This window comes from Lobosporangium transversale (assembly GCF_002105155.1).
Source record: "Lobosporangium transversale strain NRRL 3116 chromosome Unknown BCR41scaffold_3, whole genome shotgun sequence".
Classification (NCBI taxonomy): domain Eukaryota; kingdom Fungi; phylum Mortierellomycota; class Mortierellomycetes; order Mortierellales; family Mortierellaceae; genus Lobosporangium; species Lobosporangium transversale.
In genome coordinates this window covers 618,952-641,479 of record NW_019028981.1, presented here as the reverse complement: position 1 = coordinate 641,479, position 22,528 = coordinate 618,952, and the positions used below count along the sequence as shown (strand labels likewise).

Genomic DNA, 22,528 nt, shown 5'->3' with positions numbered 1-22,528 from the left:
AAAAAAAAAAGAAGGGAGAGAAGAGGAAGATGTAGAAAATAGAATTATGTGGAAATAGAAACAAACATTCAAATAAACAATCAGATGCGTTTGCTCCGCACAGGCTTGACCATCCACCTTTGCTTTTTTTTTTTTTTTTTCCTCCACAGTCGTAAGATACACCTTGAACAGTAGCTGGTTTATTACGCTTGCCTTCTTTTTACGCCATTTATTAGTTGTCATCTGTAACTGTGGCATGAGAACGTGCACAGATGCCTTTCATTCATCTTTCTTCTTTCTCACATACCCAGCTGATAGAACAGCATAAAGCGATAATGCGGGGAGGATGGGGAGGAAGGATACTCACATAGAGCAAAAGAATAAAGAAACACCATGCGAACAAAATGAACCGAGAGCCATGCAAGACAAAGTTTTCATGCCTTCCTATTTTGTTGTCGGATGCTTGAATTAAGAGCTAAGAGAAAATAGAGCACAAAGAGTGCAACACACAAGAGAGGTCAGTCTTCGGATGGATCGTCTTTGTTAAACATTGATGAGATTGATTAGCTTTATTTGGTACCTGACAATTGGCGCCAGAGAGGAGCAAAAGACCCCTCAAACTCCATGACAGCCCTACTCTGCAGCAGACAGCACAAATGGTTGAACCCGCATTCCAAGATCTCCTGGGGGTATTGTTTCTTTCTTTCTTCATCTGTGTTACCTCTTTCTGCGTCAGTGGAGCATGCGGGTGTCTATGAGATACATATTATATTTTGCCCATAAAAAATGGAGCCGCTCTCATTCTAACAAAGATGAAAATTTATAATATAAAGTCAAAATGAAGGCCTAACCAAAGAGGACTCTTCCCGTTGTCATCATCGCCATCAAACTGATAACCTCAATCATCCTCCGCAAGTCTTTTCTTTTGGTTCTTTGACCTACCTGTTGTGTGTTTCCTTTGTGCTCGCCAACTCAATCTACTATGGTCCATTACTTTTTTGCTGTGTAACCCTACGAAGCTTTAAAAATAAATATTCATCTCCCATCTTCAAAAAAGCCATTCCCTCTATTTATCATGAGGGTTGCTCAAGAAAAAAAGTATTACGAATCCCCATGCTATGTCCCCTTTCCTCTTCGATTCTTTCATTCCTTCCGCATATCCGAGTGAATTCATTGTATACTGTCGCTGTTTATGCTTTTTCCTCAACTTTGATCGTGCTCCTTACTATGATGACGATGAAATAGATAGGAATAAGAAACTTTGCATGAATGAAATATGTTATCATAATTCAGACAGGGGAGAGGAAATGAATGGAGTATTTTGGACCCTCCCAACGGCATTTTTCTTGGAGTACAAGAGGTAGTCTGGGCCAAATCTGCTTCTCTCGGACACGGCATGTCCTTATCATGCAATGCAATCTTTTTTATCAGTTTCGTTTTGCTTCTCGAAGGAAGTATGACGTTCCTCACATCATGTTTCTGAGCTAACTCCTCTCCTCCCCGCCCAAAAAAAAAAAAAAAAAAAAAAAGATGGATTAGATGATTGATTAAGAGAAGGGTGGGCTCTCATAGTCACCGGCTTATGCAATAAACCAATTAATAAAATCAAGCCCATCTTCCTCGTGGATCTATTGGATCTTATTTTATCACCTTCTCGAGTATCCAAGATGCAAGTTCATTTCCCACGGATCAAGATTTATGCTCACTTTCCTTTCTCTTCAAGACTTGACGGTATTTCAGAAAACACTCACAATAGGGGTAAGAATGTCGAAAAATCTTCGGCACCAAGAAACGAGCTATTTGTAATGTTTTCCCTGCCAAAAAGACGGACACCACTCTTGCAGATATTACAAAATCCATAGTGACTCTCCCATTTTATACCAAAATGCACATCCTCACACATCCATGCTTGCTTGTCCAAGTACAACAAACAACAACAAACATTGTATATAGATATGTTTATATATTTGTCCCAGACTACATCCAAGAATAAAATCATGTATTTTTGGAGAGATACTTCTCCACAAGGCAACCATGGGAGTTATGCTTTATTCAATCCAATACTTTTTGCCATTGCGCCATTGATACAAAAAGATTTGAACGCCCACTTTTTCTTCAATGCTGAGGGCAACATTCAATGACAAATTTAGCTGTCGGATCAGATGACTGATTACTATTCACAACTTTAATTACCTTTTTGCACTATCGCCATGTTAGGATCAAACACCTACAAAGAAAGGAGGGTGGGTTGTGGGGCCGATGTCAGGAGGAAAAGCAGAACGCGTGCACAGTGTTAGGATGCAAATGCAATGAGGATCTCTAGATGGGCTCTATCGTATAGTGTGACATTATCACCATACATTACGTAGCCACGTAAGTAGGACCGTGGACACATTCAACTTGTGCTACAAAAGAACCCATTTGTGTAAGCAAAGAAGAGAGACCCAGGACTGCAATTGAGACGTTTTTTCAGATGCATGTTCACTACAATCCTTCGCTTGGTGACGCGCCACTAATGAACGCACACCATGCTTGTAAAAGTCCCGCTTGATCCAAAATGAGTTTTCCTTTCTTTGACATCATGGTTTCTATTACTTGATAAACATGTATTTTTATTTTTGATAAATACCACAAAGCAATCGTTGAGCACAGAAGCTCTAAAATGTGGAAAATAAGAACAGGAAACTGGACCATCCTTCAGGAGACAGGAATCCCGGTAAGTCGTAAAATACAAAAAAAAAAAAAAAAAAAAAAAAATGGCCAGATGACCTCAATTTTAGGGGTAATTTAAAAGTAGGGGATAAACAATCCTGGTGATGGTGATACATGGTACGAGAAAAGGCAGTGTGCATTGGCAGAGACTGTCCTTGTTTCTGGCTGCGGCTGGGTTGGGCCAGATGGAGGTGGGAAAAAGAGGCTAGGTTAACAGAGGCAATCGGAATTCTGTGAGAGCCTGGCTTGTAATTGGAGGTAAAACGCATACTTACTTTTTTTTTTATGGTATGGGAAGCTAGACACATTTATGATTATATATTTTCTCATGAAGAAAATTATTAGTCAAGAGGGTCACTTTCTTTTCTTGGGGATACAAAGGACGTAGACGTGCTGTTGTGGAAAAAAGGTACAACTAGAAAAGAAAGGTCTATGACATAAGAGCTGTCTCAAATTAAGAGCTGAGGAAAAACGGTGCATGTTTTGTTGAATGGTTGATGTGAATATGTATTGTCCCTAACAGAACTGAACATTACAGGGCATGGGCATGCAGGTCCAACTGTAAGTGTTTATCAGACCACAAGCACTAACAAAGCGTACGGGTCTGTGTTCTCTTTTGACAAGGATGGATGCTGAAGAGAATAAGAGAAAACCTCCTAAGCTTTCTCTTCATTTCACTTTACCCCTATTTTTTACTCCATCTCTTCTGCTCTTTCTTTCCCTTCCTTTCCCTTCCTTCGTACATTCTCTTTTTTTCCTTCATTTCACTATTATATCACTGGTGCCTCTATCCTCATCCTTTCTCTGTATTTAACAAACCTTTCGTTCTAAATCGGTTTTTCATCCACCTGTAAGTCTGCAGTGCTCACTTACCTCTCTTCATCCCTCAATACTCAAAGTTCTAAAACTAAAACAGTACAGATTAGTATTTTGGGTCAACCATGAGGAAGTATATATGCGATGTACTTTGAAAAGGAGTGAGCGTTTAATAATCAGTCCGGGAGAGTGTCTCCCTTGAACAACATATTTTATTTAGTCGAGTACAGAAGGCAGATGGTCATGATCTGTCGGCGTGTATATATAAGTTAGATAGCTATCAAGGTTGAAGGCAACATGGGTAAAAGGCACATCGAGGCATGGAAGAAAAAAAAGTCATCCTCATCTGGATAAGTTGATCGTCCGTTGCGGGGGACAAAAAAGCTTCCTGCAACAAAAACTACTGATGACCATTCATCCCTCTCTGGTGCCTGAACTCTGCATATCATAACAACATTATGTATACATACTTAATATATAAACGTACATTATTTTACAAGTTTAGTTTACTTGAGGTTGAGTAACTCCGACACAAACATATTGTGCAATGGATGACCATTGAAGTGTTTTTTTCATCACTGTGGATGTCTATGTGGTTAACATCGAATGTGGGTGTTTTCTCGCTGTCATGGATCCTTGCCCCATTACTTTAAGCCTTGAGTCGCGAATACATTGCTGCATTATCCTGCTCCTTCATTATTTAACTCATTACTTCGACAGACTGTCAGGTAGACAGGCAAGCTTAATTTGTTTTCTTCATTTACTTCCTCCCTTTCTGTTGTGCCTGCTTCATAATCAATGCGAACGACTTGTAAACCATTCCATATCACCTTTATTCACTCACCGCTTTTCTTTAACTTCTTTTTCTTCTCTCATCTCAGCCTTGCAACTTCGAAAACGCATTGCAGTCCACACTTTCCTTAATTAACGCTTCAATTGTTGAAAAAAGGCACGACACTATAGCGTTCACAATAATCACACGATAGACAGGGATATCATGATTGATCCAGAACAGCACTATCACCAGGACAGGCAAGAACATACACCGCTGTCTGCTCCTCACACTGCTACTACTCGTCCTTTTTCACCACCACCTCCTGTCAAGACTCGATTCTCAAATATCGGTGGCCAGATTGCCAAGGCTGCTCGGAGGTTGTCTATGACCTCTTCCTCTTCCAACAACACCAAGGTCTTAACAACATCATCGGAACCAGAGAGCCCTTCTCCTCTCTCTCCAAATCTTTTTCACCCAGAAACTACTTCTCCAGACCTCAAAAAGAAAGAACAGCGACAGTTCCCTTCTCCACAGATGTCTCTTCTCTCCAAAAACAAAGACAAGGCCAACAATAACAATCCCAAGTCAAAGGCAAAAGAGAAGCTTGCTAACAAGATTGATCTGTTCAATCTAAAGTCTAGGAACGCGAATCCTTCACAGACTAACCTTGTTGCTTCGCCTACGACCATAATATCCCCATGCACGCTCCCCACAACCGTTACAAATAACAAGCCTCGATCTAACTCACCTCCAGCGCCGCCGAGCAAAGACACATTCTGGAGAGGCAAGGCTCGTCAGAGTACTGTAATCGCAGGTGATGATTATCAACCAATGGTTGAGCAACAGCATCAACAAACTTCGCTTCCATCTGAACAAACAGCACCAAGAGTTGTAGCAGGTTCACCTGCTGAGCTGCAAGGATTACCATTGTATGCATCAACAACAGAAGTCTCTGCAGGCCAGCATCACACAGATGACATGTTGGACACGAATGACAGCAATAAAAACAATAAAAGGGATGCATTACAGAGTACAATGACACAAATACAAACACAAACAAAATCTCTTCCCTGCGATAGACCCTTGTCACCCACACCTCCAAAATATCAGTCCAAGGTGCATGCTCTCAAGCAGCAGTTACTACAGCACTCACAGCAGCCACACAGCATCGGTAATAGCAGTAGCAACAACAGCAACAACAACTACAATAACAACAACAACATGTATAATAGTAATAGTAATAGCAATAATAATAATAATCGCTTAACTGGCGCGGTCGTGGATGATGATCTATCGAAAGCCTGTGCCAGTAATTGTCTTGAGCAACAGGAAAGGAGTAGTGTTAATAATAACGATAAAAGCCTCAATGCCAGTGACAGCAGCCTGCAAATGGAAGATATGACGTTTGATATCTACGATATAAATGACCAAGGGCATTCAAGCCTTGGAAGTTCACGACGGAGCTCAATACGAAGTCTCGGACCTGGGGCAAATACTGCTTTAGCTACAGCAGGCCCAACGAACCCCTTGAACCATGCGCTACCCATGATGGGGGCGCCTGCGCCTACTCAAACAACAGTAGTAACAGCAGTATCATTATCATCAATATCATCACTGGAATCGACTTTGTCAACAATCTCAACGCCAAAACCGCATAGATCCCATAATTTCCCTTATCAGATGTCAGAGAATAGGCCTCTTAACGCCCTTGAGATACAGCAGCAACAGACGCGTCATTCACCGGAACAGGAGAGACTTTCAGCAGACCTAATTCTTCCTTCGCCATTATCCTCACAATCTTCCTCTGGTCCCAGGAAAACTAATATAGTACCAACCCAAAACATTTCTCGCGACACCTTGCCTATTCAGCCAGCTATGTCTACCCCATCCTCATCCTCTGCGTCATCCATACCTTCACAACATCAACAGCAGCACCAACAGCAGCAGAGAGCCCAAGGGTTCTTAACTGCTGAAGTCATACCGAGTAACTCTGCTATGCTAAACCAACTGTTGGCACTGGCACCAAGCTCCAATCGGCCTCGGCTACCCTCACAACAAGAATGGGAGCGAGGATTCGAAGAGCTCAGACAGAAACGCAAGGAAGCAGACACAGATAATGGGGTTGGAGCCCACGCTGTCATCCTCACATCATCGCTAGGTCGGCAGAATTCAACAGGTAGTCGACACAGCAAGGAGGCCAGTAACAGCAGCAACAGTGGAGTGGATGGCAAGGCTCGACGGCATTCCATGCCAGCTACACCGCAAGGCCAGAATCATGAAGATCGTGAACGACAACGAGGAGATAACTTTAAGAACCCGATGCTGCTTTCGTCATCAGCCCATCTTGCTGTAAACAGTAACCATACACAAAATAAGCGGCGCTCAGTATATGAGGACAGAGCACACCAACAACCCCCAATTCAAAGGCAGCCTATCTTAGAGAACTCTTCCTTAACCCACACGGCCATTTATGCAACTAGAGCATCAGTCGAGCTTAAAACGACGAGAGAAGGGGATTGCAACGCTTCTGCATCCACACGCGGCTGCTCTATAGAGCAAGATCCAATGAATGAGATCGCCAAGGATCCAATTGACATCGCTTTTGACAACATGATTGTAAAGCTTAACGTGCGATATTTCACAGAGGATATTTGATATTTTACAATAATGTAGACGCTTGTATTCATCATGTTACTCGTAATTCTTTATTTGACCATTTAGGCGTCATTATCGCTTCCTGCTACCACGAGGGCGCAATTGGAATTACTGCCTAAAGACCGTAAATGGACTATGCTACAATCCAACGAGGCTAATCCAACTCTGTATCAGACACCTCAGACCATGCCGCCGCAGTTCTTTATTGAGGCACTATTGGAGTTCGCAGGAAAGCGTAAAGATAATAAGGAGAAGAAGAAGGAGCGATCGTCTCGAGAGTTATTTTTCTTAAATAATAACAGCGCCAGCAAAAGCGACGATAGCAACAATAATGGCAATAACAATAATGGATCCTTTGACATGTGTAAGAACAAGAGCGCCACTAGCCTCGACCAATATGGAGGGTCTTTTAGCAATGGCAATTTTAATAGTCCATCCTCACCCCACTTCGATCTTCCTTCTTCGTTCCAGCAGCATCTATCATCACTGCTGAGCGGCGGTGATAACAGCGGTAGCAGCGCAAGGAATGGGAAGAGAGCACTGGAAGAACGAGAGCAGGTGCTAAAGAAGCTACGTGTATTGATTCGGAACGGCTCAATCCGTTGGACAGGAGAGTTTATCAAGGCTGGCGGATCTCTTGCATTATTGGAGTTCTGTTCTCATTTACAGAAATCAGAAGAAATGTAAGCGTGCTTTCCTTTAAGTGGTCGAAAATAACTTGACATCTGGGCACATTTATTTATTTATTTATTTTTTTTTAAAAAAAAAAAAAAAAACACAGGAAACTAGGACATCGTGAACGCCTTTTGCATCAGGTCCTTCAGTGTATCAGGGCGATCGTCACGCTTGAAGGAGGTATTGATTCTCTTGTTATGGAAGGAAGCGTATTCTTTGGTCTTATGCGTACCCTCGCCATCCATTCTACCCCCATTCTTCCTCATTCCTTTGGAGTGAAGTCAAAGACTGGATTTTTTAAAGGAGATCCTAAATCTAGTGGTCGAACAAATAGTTCTGTGGCTACGGGAGCGTGCTCTACTTCAGGAGCTCGATCTCGCTCATCTTCCGTCCCAAAGCCAATATCCATACGCTTCGGGAACAGTGGATCATCGTCAGGGCTCCTTCAGCCTTCGTCAGGTCTCTCCTTGGATCAAACTCCAGTATTTTCAAATGCCCAGGCATCTGTTAGTATTCTAGCGGCAATCCTTGCAGTAGAGCCTGACTTGCGAGACCGCATCTTGAAAGAGACAGTAGCGGACCAAAACAAGGGCAATATTACAAAGAATGGCCTTTCGTCGTTGCCATGGGAGACAAGCATCAGTAGTGACGAGGATTTCAATCGCGGTATCTACAATTATTCTGAATGGATTACGCACTTGAAAGAGATTATTAAGATGTGCGGTGTTGATATCCCATCAACATTAGCTTCGACAACAACAGCGTCGAGACAATCCATAGAGGCGACGGAAGATACGCGAGGGCTCATCAGAAATGGAATTGGAGGAACTGGAGGAAGGGAGAGCGGCTCATTTTCTTCAAAAGGCCAAGGCTTGCTGGCGCTAGGTGTCGGGTCCTCAGGCTCATTACTTGATAACATGAGAGGGAGACGGAATAGTGCGATTATACCTCCTACAACAGCAGAGGCTATTAGTAGCAGTGACTATGTAGGAATCAAGTTCGAGCCTGGCGAGGAGAAGGAAATTTTGGCATACTTGGTAAGGAAATACAAAGTTTCATGTTGATTGTTGATTGTTGATAATGTTGTGAAACATAGTATCCAGGGATAATAAAAGCCCTAACTTTTTTTTATTAAGAATACGCACTTGAGGCTTGTGTCCAAGCTTATATTTGACATGTTCATCTCGGCGCCGGGCCTTGCGTTCGCCAAGAGTATAAAGGAGAGCCAATTGGAAGAGTATCTTGAGGTAAATAGACAAGAATTGCTTTATCCCGCTTTTTTATTACATTGTAGAGATAGAGCCTGTTGGAAGGGTATCTTGCAGTTGCTAATATTCTTTTAATTTCAGCGCGTGCGATCGATTCATATCCAGAACCAGGACCTCAGTGCTCAGATCGAGGACCTTACTATCCAACTCTCCATGATTCCATGCACCACTCGCCTCACAGCCTCGAGACTCTCACGAGAATTGCCTGTCATCCCACCTTTCAAACCCTCCGTTGCAACTACATCCATTCCAATGCCCAATCACGTTCAAACGCACCAACACCAATATCCGCTTTCTGATGCCAAATACAATGCTCGGGAGGTCCTAAGGGTTCCTTTAGGCACTCCTCATCTCAACGGACAATTCAGTAGCAGCAGGATTGACGAACATAAAAACAGCAACACCAGCATTGGCGAAAAGCCAATGTATGGGGGTCCCCTTGCTCGAGCCTCCTCGCAGTACAAACCCAGCCCATTGCAACAGCTTCATCCATCAGTCCATGCCCTCCAACAACAAAAGCAGCAACAGCAGCACTCAGGCGTTGCTTCTGCTAATGCTGTGGGACGCACTCGAAAAGCCGCAGTCATTGGGTCACTTGAGAGCTATAGCTTGAACAATGCAAACTACCGTGAAAGCACTGCTACGCCTCCATTGTCCCCAAAGCTGGGCCGCCAAACCTCTATCAAAGGGAGCTTGTATGATGATACAGTAGCAGTAACTCCTGCTAGCGCAAATAGTGGCATTGGTCACCGCGAAGTGAGTGGAAGGGGCTATAACCCGTTGCCACGAGATGGCCAGGACGGGAGTATGGAGCGGAAACAGCAATCGACACCAACACAAGCCGCACCAACGAATAGGCGGCCTACAGTTGGGGAGACCATGCCTAATAGCTCAAGAGTTGCTGCTACTGCCACTACCGCAGCTTCACCATATTCGACATCATTTGCAAATTTATCAACTTCGCGATTGCCTATTGTCCCACCCAAGAGTAAGCATCGACCAATGTCCATGGACAGCCATGGCTTTAGTTATGGCGCCATTCCACATGCTGACCATACACAAAACGTATCACCACGCACTCAAATGCCAATGCCACCAGTAACTCGGCCCAGTATGAATCCAAAGCGTTCTTCAGCACCTATTATCGTCCCAGCCATTTTCCGAGACGGTAACAAAAACCTCAAAAACGTTTCTACTGCTGTTACTGCCACCGCCCTGTCACGGAGTGGTAGCGGCAGCGCATTTGGACGGACAAATCATAACAACAATGGCGATCAGATGATGGTCAAGTCATACAGCGGCACAGACGATGTCGATCGTGATCAACTTCACCGCTGCAAAAGCAGCACCAGCGCACTGACAGCCGATAGTGCAGTAGCCCACATAGGTGCTACTTCGACTGCGGCCCCTAATCGAGGCCAAGATCAAGGTCAAGGCAATAACCCCCAGAGAAAGACAGACTATGGTGTTTCTGAAACGTCGACTTGCTCCTCCACGACTTCCTCTGGCTTCACCACCACCACATCGTCCAACTCCTCGATATTTATATCGGCACTCTCGTCCGAGATTCAGAAGCATTCATTCTTATCGGACACAGATGCAGCATCGGCGGCGGCTGTTTCTCTGGCTTCTTCGCCAAAACCACCGGTAACCACGGTTTCTGCTACCGAAGGAAAGAATATGTCTTATGAAGATCCCCAGTCTTCTTCTTCATTAATGACGCCTGTCAACTCTGTCAACAAGACGATCACCACTACTATAGTCCCGCGAGGGGTACATGGGTTCCGGCCTGTGGATTTCGATAATCAGATCCAAGAAGATGTTCGTCGAATGGCTGCTTCGTCTGCAACTTCCCTCGACAGTATGCGTGATCGACAAACATCTATTCAAAGAGACGACAAGGATAAAAACATAGATAACAAGACCAAAGGGGATAAAAACTCTGGGAGATCAACCTCTAGTATTGTCAGCAAACTTGAAATCCGAGCTACAGATCCTAAAGTTTTAGAGGCCCCCATTGTGCTGCCAGAGGATATTCCTCAGACCCGGGATCAGTACCTACAGAACCAAATTTCTAGCATCGTGCTGCCGCCATTAGGGCCCTTACATGAACTAAGGACAGACCTTAATTATAGTAATAGCAGTAAAAAAGCGGAATCTGGACTCTCCAGGGGCTTTAGTGTTGGAAACGGTATCCCTACTCCAGCAGCACCAATATCCAACCTTAGTATGGCTGACAGTCGTGTGCCAAAGGCGTTATTCTGGGGACAAGCAGCACAACCTACGACAACAACAACACCAAACGGCGAAGTGAGAGGATACTCGAGGCTACCACAGCCTACAGATAGGAGGCGCAGCTCAGTTGACCCTTCAATACCACCACCATCATTAATTTCTTCCTCTACATCTGCATTACCTTCTGATGGGGAGAGTAGAACCTTTGATGATGCCAAAGTCTTTGCACGGACATGAGTTTATTAATAGGAAAAAAAATCAATAAATTACAGGGTCCTCATTTTTTTAATGTGCTTTCATATGTCTATTTGCTTCTCTTCATATCCATCTTTTTTTTTTTTTTTGCTATCTTTCCTTTTTCTTAATTTTCTCTCACAGCTTCTCGAACAAAGCTTTGACCATAACCGCACATTCATCCTTGTTCAAATACTCAGAATTCTTGATGGCATTGCAAATTAAGATGGTATGCTTTGGCTCTGCAGAATGAATCCAAACTTTACCGTTCATGCCAATAGCGGTCTCAAAGGGGATATGTTGACCTAACAGTCGCAAGATTAGAGTCTTGGGATCTAATAGCCGGCGAGCCAAACCCAGAGAAACCTTGATCAAGAATCCAGATTTCAATTCCCCATACCCATCAGCTTTTCCCGTTGAAGGATTAAAGCATTCCAACTCTGCTTCCATATCTTTGTTAGCCAGTGATACTCTACAGTAGATGAGTGCACCAATCTATCAGTTCAGAAGAAGCATCAAGTAAGAAGTTTTAATGTTTTTTTTTTTTTTTTTTTTTTTTTTTTTTTGGCTGTTTGGCTACTATCTCAAAATGTAAATATGCATATCAATGTTACCTTGATATCAGGTTTGTTACGTTTGGTGGCCCCTTCAAAAGCCAAAACACCCAGAAGCGCCGGTTGAGCTGTCCCAATATCCACTTTATAATGTTCTACTGTCTTCCCAACAACTACCCCAATCACTGATTCTCCTGCTGCTGCTACATACTGTCGTTTTTTTTTTTTTTTTTTTTTTTTTTTTTTTTAAAAAAAAAAAAATAAAAAAAAAAAAATAAAAAAAGCAAGCAAACAGTTTTACTTTTCATTAGTAAACAATATCTTCAGGCTACTTACCTAAAAGAACAATGAATAGTGGCTACTAGATACTACCAAAAAAAAAAAAAAAAAAAAAAAAAAAAAAACTTACGCGACGCTGATTACTTTCGACCCACCACCGATTTCCAACCGCTGTATGCTTTAACACACCAGCCTTGACGGCTGCAATGCTATCATCATCCATAGGTTGAAGACCTGGCCCGAGTTTGATCACTGGTGCCGTGGGGGCATCCTCTAACAGTCCTGTCTCCGCAGATGGTAATAGATCTCCAGGGAGGACAATCTGTGGACCCGTAGATATAATAGAGCCTGTTTGTTCTACCTTTATTGATGCCATCGAGATCTGTCTTTATTCCTTCACTTTTCCTTTAGCTCAGGTAAGGGAGTGTGTCGTGGCTTTTTCTTTTATTTTTCTTCCGAGGGTATACTCCAAGAATAGTTTGAGAAAAGTGGATCGAGATAGGTTTTCCCAATGCAATATGGAGCCCTTTTTTTTCGTATCCTGTCACTTATTTCTTGTGCAATCAAACTGCTCGCGTATTCCTTCTTTAGTCCTGAAATTGCTTCCTTTTTTTTAGTGATTGATGTAATAAGCCTAGCTGTGGAGTGAATGTCGGTTCTGTTAAGTACAGTTTGTTGAAAGTGAGATAGAGAAACCAACTGTTTATTTGCTTGGATCTTATTTAACAATCACAGGCTGTGGCTTTGATCAGAATCGGGACTGGCACTGTGGCGCAGCAGACCTTAACATGCCCATGAATGAGTCCTTGCCAAAAAGTCATAAATTGGATGTATTCTATTTATCTTGCAGTCTTCATTATAGTTTGTTTTCAGCAGCTCCTTGTGTAAACAAATCCCTAAGACAGACGGTCAACGCGACCTGATCTTCCTCAGTCATGGCTATGTCAACGAAGCTCACTTCTCTATTTGCTATAATTCAATATATCATATTGAATACCTAACCATTTTGTAGATTTGTGTGGACTATCAAATTCTCGCACACCAAAAGACTACCAAGACCCCTCTCTTGCCCTCCTTCTCCCATCCATCTACAAGGCGTTGTACAGAACCCCACACAACAAGAAGAGGGTGATTAAGTAATTTTCATTCCAGGTAATTAACGCAGCCAACGGCTTCCCTCTTATCTCCTTATCTCCTTTATTAATACTGGAATCTGTACGCCGACGAATAACTCTGCTTTGACACAAATGTGCTGGAGCTGTTGAAGCAAAAGGAGGCATCTGAATCCACCCTATTTGATACACAAAAAAAAAGTTCCTTTTCTGTCGTTCTTCCTTGACAAGGCTTTAATCGCCTGTTTCAAAATAGTCCTTCACACTGGCCCAAAATCTGCTTATGTATTTCTCATGTATTCAGTGTTCTCAGCCCCTGTGCAGTGATATAAATCTGTTGTTTTCTGTTTTCATTTCTTCAAGGCAAGCCTTTAATGAGGTACGAGATTTGATTTGTACCTCGTACTTTCAGCGCATTTAAGGAAACCGAGGACACGGTATATAACTTTTGCTCTATGTCTTCATGTCTTGCAGCTCTTATCAAAGTAAATCTTCAATGCATCTTAGCAAGGCAGCTGTTGTTCATTTGAGAAAACTGGATAGTCAGGCGATAAAGGACTTCTATCGGCTCCATTATCATCAATCAAAGAGATTAATTGATTTCTATTGAAAAGATCCAGATGATTGGCTCCTACAACTGCCCAGGGCCTCGCTGGATATTTGTCTCAAGCGTGGGAAGCCATTCCTGCTAGTGAGAATGCGTATCATCCCACACTAAGAGAGTGTTAGCATGCAAATATGTCCATTTATATTTTATTCGTGAGACAGAAATATAGATTCGGATGAGGATGCGAACGTTAACAAGAGTAAATAAAAAAAAAAAAATGCTTGGAATTAATAAAATATATATATATGCATATATTATAAATGGGGGGGAAAAGGAGAAAAATAGAAAGAAACATGGTGAAAGTGAGCAGTCTATAGGATTTGTACAATGAAGAAAAAAAAAACGGTTGCTTTTTTTCCTTTTCTTTCTTAATTCTTTTGTTGGAGATATGATTAAATAAAAAAAAGAAAGAAAGAAAGAAAGAAAAAGAAAAGAAAAAGAGCGAAAGCTTTAAAGAGTCGCGTTTAACTCGAGCCCGATCCATATGGCCATTGTCCGAAATATCGCATATTCTCTTGAAGATGGATAGCCTGCTCATAAATAACAAACATGAGTGCACTCTGTAATGATGTCCAAAATACTCTCGGGCCTACACCTCGAAACAACCCTCCAATTACACCATGATGCTTCAGGTTCCATTTGAGTCCATCCCAGATTCCTACATAGTACTTTTGTTGCGCCGCTGCATTTGTGATGGTATTTGCTGCCACTGCCGTTGTCATTGTTGTTGTAACTGCGGTTGAAGTTGGTATTGATGCCTAGTTAATAACACACAAAGGAATTTAAGATTAAGCAACGTTAGATTAATAATGCTTACTTGTAACGATAGCAATAATAAAACAATCTAGCGGCCCTTACTGTCGGCTTCTTCACTTGAGTTTGCAAAAGCGTCTTCATAACATCCAGGGGTGTAGTTAAAAATCCCGCCATCCCTCCAGCGATAGCACCACATAAGGTCTCAATGTGTAATGACATCTGACCATCTTCTCGTCCTTCCCATCTCCGTCCTTCAACCTTGAATTTCTCTAAATGTTGAAAAAAAAAAAAAAAAAAAAAAAAAAAAGACCAAGTGTATTAAATATATTAGAAGCATTGCTTAGAATGTGAATCAGCGAAGAAAGCTAAAAGTTTGAGTCATTTACCATAAAATGCAAATTGGAGGGCCGAGAATGGGACATCTCTCAAAAGGGTAGCACGATATCCTTGATACAATGCTCCAATACCATCATACTTCACAATCATCTGAAGTGCGTGCAATGTATTCTTGTAGTTGTATCCACTGATAAATGATGGGTTGTTATATCGTCCTTGAAGCTGCATACGAGTCTTAAGGACTTCTGAGGGAACGTAAATAAATGATGCAAAGAAATCACCAATTGATCCACCCGCCAGATGAGCCAATGTATCGGGACATCCTGCTGCAGTCAGCGTACGTTTGGTATATTCATACGTTCCAAAGTAAAGAGTAGTTCCTGGTACTATGTATCGTAATGAAGGAAAAAAAAAAAAAATAGAATAAGAACCAAGGAACCGTTTTATAAAATCAATAATGTTTATCACGAGGTAAAAAAAATATTTACATGAACCAGTCATGGCCGGAGCTACACCGCTGTAGAGTCCTCTAGAGACACCTTCCTCTCTTAAGATTGTGCTGTAAGCATGGAACATGTTGTTGTATTTAGGAGGGTTGGCGGATGGCTGCCCTTGCAACCTTGTCTTAACTGTGTCAACACTAAATAAATGCATGGACAATTAATGTTGAGAAAGCACAGACATCCATGCGCTCTCATTTATGGACGAACAGTTTTTTTTTTACCTATGCATGATGAAATCGGCTATCGTTCCTCCGAGACCACCAGCAATCAAGACCTAAATTGAAAGCAAAACGGTGCCGATGAAGAAAAAAAGGTAGGATAGAGCATGAGATACTCTGATTACACTCGCCTTAAAGCGCTGGAAAAATTGGGGAAGCAATTGAAAATAGCGACATACATCAATATACGGAGGTTGCGGTTCCACAGCACTTGTTGGAGGAAGAGCTCGCTTGAGGGAAGGAGAAGAGTTGAATGCTTGCTGCAGATGTGTGATGGAGGATGTAGTTGCTGAGGGGGAAGTGACCCCACTACTGGAGGACATTGCAGCAGACTTTATATTAGGGTTAATATGGGGCAATGGAATATATGAATAATCAATGTCGGGGACTGCAGTCGAGAATGAAAGTGAGTTGCGTGTAGATCAAAATAAATCGAGTAAAGCAGGAGTAGGGAAATGCCGCTGAATGGAATTTAAGCAGGCTTTAAAAAAAAAAAAAAAAAAAAAAAAGGATGAAAGGCTGCTGATGAGAGTGAACGACAAAGACAGTAAAAGGTGAAGTGAAGCGACAAAGAGAAGAGGGACTGATCGAGTGGCGGTTTGCCGATCAGTTCTGAAATTAGTTCAGCTCGCTCTTTGTGCTCGAAAAGTGACTTGTGGACACCCAAATATGGCGATTTTTTTGTTCCTGGGGAGGTTTTTTTTTTTTTTTTTTTCCACACTTGCCATTTCCACATGGACACAACACAAAGTGTTGAGTTTATTATTATGTGACTGACATTCACATCAAAAGAACCAACTAATTGTGCTTGACCGTTTAATCTCTTTTCGCATCTTCTCTTACATCCTCTGACATTTTAAAAGCATCTAATTTCGCTCCATCTAAAAAAAAGTGGCAAATGCAGGAACTTGCTGTTCTTTAAACTCCTTGTTATTCTCAGTCATCGCAGTTGTAGCACTCTTAGTCCTGTTCTCGACGAATTCTAACACCTTCCATAATTAACCATTTAACTATGGGTAAAAAACCCACTAAGCGTCGACGAGTATCCGAGAATGACACCTCAAAAAATAGCATAACTATTGGCTCCAACGCAGAGGGTTTATCAGCAAATGATCCTCTTTTATTACAAAACGAATACGAGGTAAAGAGATAAAAAGAAAAAAACGCCACCAACTAAAGGTCCGTGTCCAATAATATATCAGGACGTTTCTTTTGACTACTATAAAGCTTTTATGCGTTGATTAACCTCTTTTTTCTCTTTTCTTCCTCTCGCGCTCATTGAAACCATAGGTAGAAGCCATCCTCGGGATCCGTGATTTGAAGCCTGGAGTAAGGATTTCATAAAAAAGAAATCTTCAATGATCAATCCAAGTACCGTTATAAGGAATTGAATTTTAAGCTCTTCCAGTCACACTAATATTTCTTTAATCTAATGCCGGAATGGCATACATGAATATGTAGTATACTCCACAGTTTCGTGTAAAGTGGAAAGGGTACGGTGATGCTGATAACACATGGGAACCTTTAGAAAATCTTGATAACTGCCAGGAGATAGTCAAAGATTTTTTAAAGTCCATGAACGAACGTAGGGATCGGACATCGTATCAAGGCCCATCCGTAGGCTCAAGGTCCCGTGCTTCGTCAACTTCACCATCGTCTCTTTCGTCAGCGTCGTCAATGTCATCAAATGCAGAGTCAAAAATGGGATCTAAAAAAAAAATTGTAGTGAAAACCATGCAAGAAATCATGGTAAGCTATCACGTCTTCATCACAAGGACTTTTCCGATTGTTCTATTCAAACCAATTAGCTTCTCACTGTCGCTATTGTCACCCTTTTTGATCAAAGACTATCCCCCCAGCAGCTCCGCTTTCAAAAGAATTACAGGAATTTGAAGACATCTTTAAGGCTTCTAGAGGAGCCAAAATTTCTGTTGAAAACACCATCGATAATGCTGCCTGCCCACCAGGATTTAAATACACTGATGAATTCATATATGGCCATGGTGTACAAAAGCCAGATCCTAGTTTCTCGAGCAGATGTGAGTGTGGGCCAGGGGAATGCAGTATTGAAAACAAATGCCCTTGTATGGCAGAGGCAGAGATGGAGAACGCTTTCAGATGTTTGCCCTTTGAACGGGACGGCCGTGTATCAGTACATGCGGACAAGGTGTTGTACGAATGTCACTCAGAATGCGGCTGTGGACCGACTTGCATCTCCAGAGCATCGCAACAGGATCGTAAGTTTGCCATGAAGATCAAGAGGTTTCCTGTGAAAGGGTGGGGCGTCGTTCTGGATCAAGACGAACCCATCCCTCCACGAACCTTTGTTGCCAGGTATACAGGAGAAATCATCACAAACCAGGAGGCAGAGGTTCGTGGACGTGTCTATGATAAAGAAGGCGCAACCTGGCTTTTTGACTTGGACTACAACACAGAAAAAGAAGCCAAGTATTCAATCGATGCCTCGACTTATGGCAATGAGACCCACTTTTTCAATCACTCTTGTGATCCAAATCTTTCGGTACACATGCTCATGAGCGGACAAACAGCAGGAGATTTAGATATGATGACTCTTAGCTTTTGGTCAAACAGATTGATAAAGCGAGGAGATGAACTGACCTTCGATTATAATGGAAAATATGTCCAGCCTTGGCTTCCACACGCACCTAGGAATGACGACGATTTTGAAGAGTCCAGCTATACTGACGGCATGGTAACGTGCCGGTGTGGATCTGCCAAGTGTCGCAAGTTCGTGCATCTGTAAATTAATAAAATCAACCTTATTGGGCTGTCACATGATTCTTTACTTGGACTTGGTAGCATCTCGCCATTGATTCGATTACTTTTTACACATCCTTCTTTTTCTTTCTTTTTCTCTCTTGTCTTCCTTATCATCCTGCTGTATAGCATCATTCCAAAGTCGAGTTCATCTTTGTGCACACCAACAAGCAAGCAGGCAAAAAAGATCCCGCATTAAGGGAACAGTTATTCAGCAATCTTCTATTACCATTCTATTTTCACTATTATTAGTTTCTTTGACACTCTTTGAACACAATTCCTCTTTCATTATACACACATAATACATAATACTTTTATATTTCCAGGCATGGAAGTCAATAAGGATGAGGCCTTGCGTTGCCTCGACATTGCTCGACGCCATTTGAACTCTGGAAATTATGCAAGCGCACGAAAATTTGGCAACAAATCCGTTTCTCTCTTCCCCACACCTGAAGCAAATACATTCCTTCACAAGGTTGAACATGAGGAAGAGGCAGGACAAGCAACTACATCCAGCACCACATCTACTGCTGGTGACTCGCCTGCCACTCCAAGTAGTACAAAGAGCTCACCAAAACCCGCATCATCATCAAGATCTGGAACAGGATCGTCATCATCGTTCTCTGGTAGATCTAGCTCTGTCCCTCCTAGATCACGTTCAGCTCCAGCGCCAGAACATAAGCCTGTGGAACGAGAATATACCCCAGAGCAAGTCGCTGCAGTGAAGAAGATTCGATCTTCTGGTGGAGACTTTTATAAAGTTTTGGGTGTCAGCAAGGATGCAACAGACGCAGATATTAAGAAGGCTTATCGCAAGGTAAAAAAAATTCGTCATTCTCTACTAGCCTATATCAAGACATGCAAGAATGAGAGGGAAAAGAGACACATACACTCAGAATATAATTTGTCTTTAATTTATTTCTAGCTTGCACTTCAGATGCATCCTGACAAAAACGGTGCTCCAGGAGCGGACGAAGCATTTAAGAGTAAGAATAAAAAAACCTTCAGGTGTCCAAATCAGATCAAATTGCTCTGTTTATAATACTGAACAAACGTTGGTCATTTTATGAGCTGAAAAGAAAATATGAACCAAAAAAAGGATAGATATGAACAGCTTTTTAAGTCTTCATGGCATCTCTTTTTGATAAAAGCATTGCACCAATCACTCACTTTTTTTCTGTCAATTTATTAGTCGTCTCCAAGGCATTCACAGTTTTGAGCGATCCACAAAAGCGAGCGATCTTTGATCAACATGGACCTGAGAGTGGCAGGAGCTCTGGAGTTAATTATGACAGAGCATCGCCTATGGGCCAAGGATTTAATGGCATGAACGGCTTTGGCGAAGAAATCTCGCCGGAGGAGCTTTTCAACATGTTCTTTGGAGGCGGCAGCTTTGGTGGTTGTAAGTCAGGCTACTATTTGATGTTATCTAACACTTCATTTTAGGTCAAAGGCTTAAGCTGACTGTTTTTTTATATTTTTTTTATAGCATTCCACTCTGCAACGTTTGCTGGACCAGGATTTGGTCCCCGACCCTTCCGCCCATATACGCAACAAACACAAAGACAACCACAGCAGCAGGCACAGGGAGCCGGTGCAACTAGTGGATTCTCCAGCCTGATTCAAATCCTACCTCTGATCCTCCTCTTCATCATTTCCCTGACATCAAACTTTTTCTCAGATAGCGATTCCTCTTCCTCTCGCGACAGCTCACCTGCAGCCTCCGATTTCTCATTGGGTGCACATGGATCTTATCAATCAGCACGTTTTACTAGCGCACATCACGTTCCTTACTTTGTGAATGAACGAAGATTCAGGAACACATTTACGAAACCTGGTGGTGGTGAAAAGAGGGACGTACATGTGTTAGATCTCAACAAAGTGATCAATGGTGTTAAAGTACAACAGATTTTGACTCAACTGGAAGAAAATGTCGAGACAACGTACTTAAAATATATGCGAAACGAGTGTTTGAATGAGATCAAGCGCAAAGAGCTAGCCCACAGTCGAGCCCAGGGATTCTTCGGTAGGGACAAGAAGATGTGGGAAGCTGCAGAACGGATGACTACACCAAGCTGTGATATCATTCGGGATAAGTTTGGAAGTAGATATATGAGCTAGAGAAACAGAAAGGAAGCAGAAGAGAAGAAGAGCTTGAAATAACTTATGACGGGAATTAACTGAAGACCAAGAAGCTGAAAATACTACCAGGATCAAATAGGCAATAGACCATATTCTCCTGCTTATAAACTAAATACTAATAGAAAAAAGAAGAAAAAAAAAATGTCTTGTTTGCTTAAGCAATACTTGTATACTATGCTGCGTAGACTGCCCATCTGTGCTACCTTTGTCTTTTTCTTCACAGATGGCTTTTGAAAGAAAGGCGTGCACATCTTATTCAGACTGTCCCTCCATGCGAATAATTTTTTTTATTTGCAGAGGGGTTATTATTTTATCCAAATAAAAATGTCAATAGACAGGAAGCAATTGCCCTCCAACGAAAAAAGCTAAAAAAGTAAACAATGGGCCATGGGCCAGAGATAAATTAAAGAAAAAAGATATTTGCACGGGGGCCGTACAAATATTTAAAAAATCTATTTGCACTGCCCCGTACAAATATTTAAAAAATCTATTTGCACTGCCCCGTACACACCTTATTTACACCGCTCCCCCCGTGCAAATAAAAAAAAGTTATTTGCACGGGGGGTCTTTTTTTTTATTTGTACGGGGTCTTTATTTTAGCCCTAAACACCATAACCAGGAAGCCTTCCATGACACAGGCTTAGATCTAGAGCCGCTGCCTAAGCATCAAATACTGACCAGAATATCTTATCAAGTTCGTATGTAGCTCAGAGTAGATGTTGGCATTCTTTATGCGACTGGGACTAAATACAGAATTACAAATGATTTATCTATAGTTGAAATATACTATGCAGCTTTACTTTGCACTTTTGTTGGTTGCATTGTTATGGTTCCCCGATGCTTTCTTTCATTTAACGCGTGCATACATCTTAGGTATTTCCGTACACTATTAAGCACACAACGATGAATTCAGTTATTAGGAATCTCTAACGTGTAGTTTGTGTCGGTAGATGTACAACCAATCATACTACCATACTCATTGCTATGATGCATAGCGCGCCATGTTACTAGTCTCTTTCTTTCCTCTTAGATGTCCTTATCTCTGTCGTCCTTTATTAAGAACTCAAGCGCCCTCGGTACTATTTTGTTTATCAAATTCATCAAAATACAATGGGTAGACCTCAGCTTATTTTGTGGAATATCTATCCTCTTACCCGATATTACTTGTCTTTTGATAGTTGGTGACAGTTCGCACTCAAAGCCGATCGTGCCACAATCACCTATATCTCTATATCTAAGTGGCTAAAATACTTTAATAGCATAACCGTGACTAATAGTGATAGAAAAGAGACATAAATATTCTTTTCTGTTATTGAAATATGCCAGGGTCATAATAATTAGCGAGAACGAAAAAAAGATGTCTTTATTATGATCCAGGGATCTTCGTTAAATAAAAAGGGTAAAAACCTTAGCTATAGTAAAAACCCATATAAATGACTGCTAATCGCAACAATCCTTAGTTTTGTCTCATTACATTCCAAGTTTATTATCATAGCCAACTTACCTTGGTTCGTCTTTAGCACGCAGTATTGCATACTCAGCAGCACATGTAGATGCTCACTGCGTCTAAAGGACCAGCTTCATATTGTACAATCACTTGAAATGGTAATGAAGAGAAGCACTGTCTTCAATCTTATTTCTTGCCGTTTTCCCTCAGCCTGTACTGCCCAAAAACTTCAGTGATTATCCACATTGCCTCATTAATAAAAGGTGAACTTTAGCTCCATATTACATACATAGTAAGTTATATCAATTAGGTTAAAACATTGCACCAACTAAGGAGGACAAAGAGAGGGTTCTTGTCTGCCCCACGTGAGTGGTAATTTAAATCATCGTATACGCTATATGGGTCTAATGGTAGTATTTTTGTATGTCACAAATGAGCTGTTTGGCA

General features: G+C 41.8%; 5 protein-coding genes across 5 annotated transcripts; 3 read left to right on the top strand and 2 right to left on the bottom strand.

The window, feature by feature from the left end:
* Positions 1-4,504: 4,504 nt before the first annotated feature.
* BCR41DRAFT_392210 (hypothetical protein) lies at positions 4,505-11,352 on the top strand (the record flags this gene model as incomplete). Its single annotated transcript, XM_022028431.1, has 5 exons — positions 4,505-6,898; positions 7,004-7,620; positions 7,719-8,649; positions 8,749-8,859; positions 8,962-11,352. The coding sequence occupies 5 exons, from the start codon at positions 4,505-4,507 to the stop codon at positions 11,350-11,352; spliced, it is 6,444 nt and encodes a 2,147-aa protein (XP_021885460.1).
* A 107-nt stretch (positions 11,353-11,459) lies between these two features.
* BCR41DRAFT_317437 (hypothetical protein) lies at positions 11,460-12,858 on the bottom strand. Its single transcript, XM_022021279.1, has 3 exons — positions 12,313-12,858; positions 11,964-12,113; positions 11,460-11,844 (listed from the first exon to the last, which is right to left on the bottom strand). Exons 1-3 carry the CDS (start codon positions 12,556-12,558, stop codon positions 11,488-11,490), a joined length of 753 nt encoding a protein of 250 aa, XP_021885459.1. The 5' UTR covers positions 12,559-12,858; the 3' UTR covers positions 11,460-11,487.
* A 1,254-nt stretch (positions 12,859-14,112) lies between these two features.
* Positions 14,113-16,207, bottom strand: BCR41DRAFT_317436 (mitochondrial carrier domain-containing protein). Its single transcript, XM_022021278.1, has 6 exons — positions 15,894-16,207; positions 15,718-15,770; positions 15,482-15,633; positions 15,044-15,379; positions 14,760-14,926; positions 14,113-14,659 (listed from the first exon to the last, which is right to left on the bottom strand). The coding sequence occupies exons 1-6, from the start codon at positions 16,035-16,037 to the stop codon at positions 14,366-14,368; spliced, it is 1,146 nt and encodes a 381-aa protein (XP_021885458.1). The 5' UTR covers positions 16,038-16,207; the 3' UTR covers positions 14,113-14,365.
* A 1,431-nt stretch (positions 16,208-17,638) lies between these two features.
* Positions 17,639-18,349, top strand: BCR41DRAFT_293149 (hypothetical protein; the record flags this gene model as incomplete). Its single annotated transcript, XM_022020380.1, has 1 exon — positions 17,639-18,349. A coding segment is annotated over one exon (711 nt), but the record flags the coding sequence as incomplete, so codon positions are not given.
* Positions 18,350-18,820: 471 nt separating this feature from the next.
* Positions 18,821-20,754, top strand: BCR41DRAFT_331442 (hypothetical protein; the record flags this gene model as incomplete). Its single annotated transcript, XM_022021800.1, has 5 exons — positions 18,821-19,025; positions 19,167-19,309; positions 19,418-19,478; positions 19,685-19,894; positions 19,982-20,754. The coding sequence occupies 5 exons, from the start codon at positions 18,821-18,823 to the stop codon at positions 20,611-20,613; spliced, it is 1,251 nt and encodes a 416-aa protein (XP_021885456.1). The 3' UTR covers positions 20,614-20,754.
* Between the last annotated feature and the right edge of the window lie 1,774 nt (positions 20,755-22,528).

Coding starts and splice junctions, on each gene's coding strand:
- BCR41DRAFT_317437 (XM_022021279.1), bottom strand. CDS start 12,558: ATGGCATCAATAAAGGTAGAACAAACAGGCTCTATTATATCTACGGGT. Junction 12,114..12,312: donor TCGAAAGTAATCAGCGTCGC/GTAAGTTTTTTT, acceptor AAAAAACGACAG/TATGTAGCAGCAGCAGGAGA. Junction 11,845..11,963: donor GTAACAAACCTGATATCAAG/GTAACATTGATA, acceptor CTGAACTGATAG/ATTGGTGCACTCATCTACTG.
- BCR41DRAFT_317436 (XM_022021278.1), bottom strand. CDS start 16,037: ATGTCCTCCAGTAGTGGGGTCACTTCCCCCTCAGCAACTACATCCTCC. Junction 15,771..15,893: donor CGCAACCTCCGTATATTGAT/GTATGTCGCTAT, acceptor CTTTCAATTTAG/GTCTTGATTGCTGGTGGTCT. Junction 15,634..15,717: donor GCCGATTTCATCATGCATAG/GTAAAAAAAAAA, acceptor GCATTTATTTAG/TGTTGACACAGTTAAGACAA.